Here is a 6,673-nt window from a genome sequence, read left to right as displayed (position 1 = left end):
TGTAGACTGCACTGAGTTCCAGATGGAAAAGCCATCGTCACTCGATGCCCAATCTGCCTGCTATTCATCCTATAAGAGCACTAACACAATGAAAGCTTTATTAGGAATCACACCAAGTGGAGTTGTCTGTTTTGTTAGTGAACTATTTCCAGGAAGTACTTCTGATCTAGAAATAACAATGCAAAGTGGCTTTCTTGGCAAACTTAAAAGAGGTGACGAGGTAATGGCTGATAAGGGGTTTAATTGTCAAGATGAGTTAGCATCAGTTGGAGTTGTGCTAGTTAAACCTAATTTTTTAAAAGACAAAAAGCAATTTTCTACCAAAGAAACAGAACATAGTAAAACAATTGCAAGTCTCCGTGTCCACGTGGAAAGGTTAATGGAACGTATTAAAAACTGGCATATTTTTGATCGTAAAATTCCCATTTCAATGTCACCTGTTGCCTCTGATATATTAATTGTGGTGGCTGCTCTATCAAATTTTCTTCCTCCCTTAATAGACTAATTAGATTTTTTGTACATGTTCATGGTAGAGTGCATTTCATTGTTGATGTGTGAAACACTTTGAAAGCAAAATTGTGCAAATTAGTGCATGTTTCACTCTTATAATGAAATGCACCCAAGGTGTAAGATAGAGCAAAAACATGAACTTTGAAATGATATTAAATAGTTATTGACAAATATTTAGTATGTAGTGACAAATTAATGATATCACTGGACCAGAATAGTTTTTAGTCTTGCTATAAAACAAATGCAATTGACAGAGACCACTTTAAATATATGGTACTGTCATTAAACTGTTCAGGATTGAGCACAAAGCAAAATGAAACAAAACTATTTATTCTAAACATGAACAAAAGCTGCAGAATATAATACATTACATGATAATATATTTGCTTGACGTTTTGATCTGATAAATCTTTAAATTGTTTTCCACACATGTGCAGTCTACACTTTGATGCATTAACTTTAACTATAACTAAATATATTATACTTTGCCTCTTTTGTATTCTTTTGTCCAGTGACAACTATTGTGGTTTATTAAACTTTGAAATTACAATAACTGCACAGGTATTTAAAAGCCACTTATTTCAATAAATAGTGCCTGTTATTGTTGTTAGTATTTAAGCCTTTTTAAAGGTTACACTATATGTAGACCCATTATGTCCAAGATAATTAAAATTGTGCAACTTATATTCAAGACTGCAAGGTTTTCTTTTACACTGTTCTAAATGAATTCATTTAAATCAATTTAGGCACAGTCTATTCAAATCTCAACTGACATCTTGCTAACCCATATTTGACTCGAGGATATGACATCTCTGGTAAAACTTGTTGTTGAAAGAAATTGCAAAGTTTAGGAAGAACACTTTCCCAAAACTCAGAGTTGAAGTTGACTCGCTCAATGTATAGCTCATTTCCATTTGTTTGAGGTTCTTTCTTATCAAGCAAACCAAGATCTGCTTTTTTCTTCATAATATTAGCGCCGTTGTCGGGGTCTCTAAGATATTTCTTGTCAAGGCCATTTTCTACATAGTGTTTTACCCTATGCAAAACGATTTTAAATAATGTTAATGGAGTTCTAAGCAGACGATTTAATGTATAAAATATTTAAGTGAATGTGTTTTCCATCAGAAATATTAATGGTTTTTATGTAAGCAAAAGAAAGAGCTACGAAAAAGCTGAATTTGACCCTTTACCTGCTGACTAAAGCTGACTTTTTACCACTTGTTTTCGCTCCCCTACAAATCAGCCAGCGCTTTAGCTGTACCACACTGCATGCCTCTACATTTCTGTTTGGCAAAACAGCCCCAGGTATATCGTCTTCAGTTAAAATAAAGCCTTCTTCTTTAGTTTCTGAGAGCTTACTATCATTCGCAATGGACGCCATTTTGATTTCTGTCCAGCCAAACAATCCATGCATGCTTTGCGATCGCAGTTTCAGTCCCAGGCCCTTTTTCGTTTTGTTACCGGCGAATTCATGAACGCGTCACGCGTTGTGACTCGGTGTTAAGTTACGAGAGGAGCTGCACGTTATAAGGAATAGTATAGGGAACGAAGTATGGTCGATTTACAACGATACATATTTCGAAATATGAACATTTTTCTCGTAAATCAATAAAACTTACTCAGACCCTGTGTATCCGTTGTATTTTCTGGCGATTTCTGCCGTTTTAAGCTTGCTTAACATCACTGTTATTCACGTCATCTACTTTTATTAGGTTGGTAAAATCTGTACAGACATCACACCAACCAACTCGCGCGCAAAGTAAGAAGACTATATTGAAGGCTTGAAATAATATTGCGATCGCTTTTCATCAAGAAATGGGCCAGGAATATTCCACAATAGTGCAAATAATCGTGAAGGCGGATCGCAGAAAAGCGATTGCGTGACGCTCGGTAAGCTGTAAGATGACATGTTATTATACACCAGACGTAAAAACTCTTCAGATTCTTAGTCTGCATTTTATACCCTCTCTGCAGTCTGCAGTCTATATTTTGTATCCGGTCTGCAGTCTGCTGTCTGCATTTTGTAGTAATAGGTATCCGTGGCACCAATACAGTTTATTTTTGGTTACATTTATTCGCAAAACACACATAATCTACCACAAAATACCTGTGAGTGAGGTAATTCGACATTTTCGTTCTTTCCCACATTAATATTCTTCTCTCCTTTTGTAAGAATGTAGACATCACTCACAATGTTTCAAGTAATCCACCCACCCTACAAAAAAGTAACTCTTGCATGCATAGCATGCCTATGTTTTGAAATAGGTCTATGCCCTTGGCCAGACTTGAGCGCACTATTTCAGTATACTAGTCCGACACCCGTAGTATCACTACACTTGATTCCAAGGATCCACTACCATCCAGGTATCTCAGTTACCCTGCTCACAGGGTCTAGTATTCCCCTAAAATGTTGACTGGAAAGCCTCACTTTCGTGCACTCTGTAACTAATACATTTGTACTATGGTTCAACTGTAATAACAGCCATTGCTATATGACATGATATTGGCGGGAAATGTGTCTACTTCTAAAGAACAGCTGAATGCAGATTCGATGATTTAGGATACTTGGGACATAAAAACTGAAAGCATGTTTTGAATGAAAATGTTTAATGGATTGAAGAACAACCAATTATTAAACTATTAAATAAGTATGGTAAACATGAACTTTATTTTCTAATACTAGCAGGTTACAACTTACAAATTTCAATGTGCACAGTAAAAAATAAGAGGTTAACACTTTGAAGACAATTATGGTGCAGTCAAACTAATGGTAAAAACTGAGAGACTAGTTTAGCACTTTTATCTACTATCATCTTTTAGTTCCCAGCGGTTAACAGGGTAGTGGACACAATCACAACTGATTTGATTGAGAAATAGGGTTCATTTTTGTGACAGCAAGGAAGTTTTGTAGTGCATTGTTAAATGCTGTGTAGCTGTTAATTGTATCATCTGACTTGATTAGCAGCTGACCAACGATTTTGGTGTCTAAGGTTTTTGAAGCATTCTTATCTTGCAAGATGGACACTGGATGATTTTCACGCTATCTTTTAGGTTTTCTAATGTAGTGTTGCATGCAATACAGGACACAGTTTCCTTAACCCTTTGACTCCCAAGATCTGATTGTTAATTCTCTCCTCTAGTCGCGACTCATTTCCTTGTTAATTGGTTACGAGAATTTGATGTTCAATCAAGATATCTTATACCTGATGAGTTTGAGTAATCTCGCTACCTGTCTGCTGGATAACGTATGGATACTATGGGGAGAAGTTACATGTTTATCACTTCTGGGAGTTAAAGGGTTGATTTGTGCACCCATATATTGATCTACAATATATAGTTGCTGGAGCATTTAGGGAGTGTTGGTTGAGGATCTCATGAAAAATTTCTCCCTGGGTTAAGTCATTGGTATTAACATGACATCATCATTGATTGCAGTGGTGACTTTTTCCTGTTTTATCACATTTTGCCATGTTTCACTTTGGGATGTTACTTGTTTGACTGAGTGATAAAGTAAGTAAGTAAGTATCTTTATTTGAGTGTCAAATACATCTAGCGTCATAATGACGCTAATTGGGGACACTATATTAAGAAGTAAATTTAAAAAGAAAGGATAAACATTAAAATACAATTCTAAAAATGCAAAAAATATATGCTAGTAAAAAAAAGATGTGTCGTAAAGATACTTAAACCATATAGTAAAATGTGAATAAAATATTAGCTGTTACATAGAATACACGAATTACAGCCACTAGATTTTAAAATTGTTATGTCCATCTTACGAATGTTTCTTTTAAGAATAGCTAAAGATGACGATTCCCTAGTTTTTTTTAGATAATTTCGCCCATAGATGTGGTCCCAAGTACGTAATCGACTGTTTTCCAAACCTAACTGTTTTAAAACGTGGCAAGTCAAAGTCGGAGTTTCTCAAATTATACTTCTTATTACTCAAGCTAAACAGATCACATAGGAAGCTATGTGCCTTACTATCCTTCACTTTATACATCAGTATTAGTATATCCTGTGGTCTTCTGTTGTTTAGAGATGGTAGGTGTGCCTTAACCAATAGCTGCTCATACGTGGATGTTTTGTTGAGGAAGACAGCCCTTAGGGCTTTCTCCTGCATACGTTCCAGTTTTCTTTTGTCGGATGCCCTTGCAAAGTGCCAGATTTTCTGACAATATGTTAAGTGTGGTAATATTGAAGACCTATAGAATACTAATTTGGCTCGTTCAGGTACTAATTTCTTCATTCGCATTAATACACCGACTTGTCGACTCGCCTTTTGACATAGTTGACTGATGTTTTCTGAGAAATTTAGTTGATTGTCAATTGTCACACTCAAAAGCTTAAATTTATCAGAATGACCAACAATTTCATTTCCACATAAGATATCAATAGAGGTGCCATTTTCTTTTCCTCCAATATTCAGCAACATAGCTTGGTATTTCTTGCCATTTACTTGCAGTAGATTCTGCTCGTACCATTTTTAAATTTGATTTCCAGCAGACTGAATGATGATCGGCATACATTGATATGTTACAGCTCTTCATATTGTAGTTGAGATCATTTTGATAAAGGTTCCACATACAGGGACCAAAACAGGATCCCTGTGGGCATCCACGTAAATATTCTTTCCACTGGCTATAGACGGGGCCTTGCTGCACTCTGTTTTTTCTTTGGTTGAAATGTGATCGCATAAGTTCTAATGCTTTAGCAGAGAAGTTCTACGCTTCCAGTTTCTTAATTGGCAGAGGAGAATAGAGCAAGTCGAAAGCCTTGCTCATATCAGTTGACAAAACTGCTATGACTTTTCCACAATCTAATTCCTTTTTCCATTCCCCCACAAGCCGTAACAAGGTGGTGTCACAACTATGATTTTTTCTGTATGCTGTTATGTTTGGACTTAAAATAGGGTCCATGTGATTACTAATTTGATCACAGAGAAGTTTTTCATAGATTTTTCCAGCAGTTGGAATCACTGTTATCGGCCCATAGTTGCTTACATCTTGTTTATTTCCCTTTTTAAAAACAGGTGTCCAGGTGCCTCGCTTCCAATCCTCTGGCCATTTCGATGACTCTATAGCAGTGTTGAATATTTTGCAGAGGGATGGAGCCAGTTCGTTTGATAACAGTTTCAATATGCGAGGGGATATCTTGTCCTGTCCAGATGCTTTTCTTGGGTTTAACTCATTTAGTGCTTTTTGTACCTCAGCTGGATGTATTGTATTAAAACTAAATGGCTTGATACCAGTAATTGTAGATACAGCAGATCTTATTGCTTGAATACAGACGTGTATCAAAGTCATTCTCCTCAAGCTTTAAGATATTTCTGGCGGTACCATTGAGGGCCATTGTTGAAAAATAATCAGCAAATCGTTCTGCTACAACGGTTTGATCAGTTTCGACAAGATTGTTAATTTTCAAATGTTTTTCGTTCCCAGTCAACATGTCTGATTTCCTATTTAAGAAGGGCTTAAAGGTACTGTAGAATTTTCTTGGGTTAGTAGCTAGATTTTCAGCCACCTTGTTCCAGTACGCTTTAAGAGAGAATTTTTCTGGAGACCGCGTGAAATCAAAAAAATGTGGCACATGCCTAGAAAAAGCCCTACCTTCATACTTCGCTCAAACATACCTTAGGGTAAGTCTATAAACGTGGTATAATTTTTTTGTTCAGAACTGTTTTTATTTTCTAGAAAATCACCAAACACTGTATCGAGCCCCAACCGCCATAACAGTGGCCGAAATGAAGCCGACGAGTAGGGTAACAAAAACGTTATTCTTCAAAAGTGCAAAAGAAAGCAAGTCTTTCCGAATATTACCTATTTGTATACGAGGTATTAACAAATGATTTGAATCTAATAACGGGATTATTGACATAACTATGAATTATTGGCGAATATTTGAAAATCGCCAAAATTTGATTGATTAAAAATTTCATTTTGGAGCAGTGTTTCAATAAAAATTTTTCCTACTCGGTATAACGCGGAATCACTTGAGATGAACATTTCTGAAAATTGGAAACGATGTTCTTTTCAAGGGTATAAAAATTAATTTGGGGCTCTTAATTACTGCGAAGAAATAGCCCGATCTATTTCGTGCAAATCGCAACGCCGCCGTGTAAACAACCGCAGATAATCCAATTATTCTTTTATTATCGAAGCCA

The 6,673-nt window shown here is 36.1% G+C and overlaps 1 protein-coding gene across 1 annotated transcript in view; it reads left to right on the top strand.

The window, feature by feature from the left end:
* The window catches only part of LOC131788613 (uncharacterized), a 1,801-nt gene extending 258 nt beyond the window's left edge, over positions 1-1,543 (top strand). The window contains exon 1 of the mRNA XM_066168672.1: positions 1-1,543. This exon is cut by the window's left edge and continues 258 nt beyond it. Within this exon, the coding sequence (XP_066024769.1) occupies positions 1-505 (505 nt within the window). The 3' untranslated portion in view covers positions 506-1,543.
* Positions 1,544-6,673: the final 5,130 nt, after the last annotated feature.

Source organism: Pocillopora verrucosa, chromosome 6, assembly GCF_036669915.1.
Source record: "Pocillopora verrucosa isolate sample1 chromosome 6, ASM3666991v2, whole genome shotgun sequence".
NCBI classification, from domain to species: Eukaryota; Metazoa; Cnidaria; class Anthozoa; order Scleractinia; family Pocilloporidae; genus Pocillopora; species Pocillopora verrucosa.
This window is presented reverse-complemented; position numbering and strand designations above follow the sequence as displayed.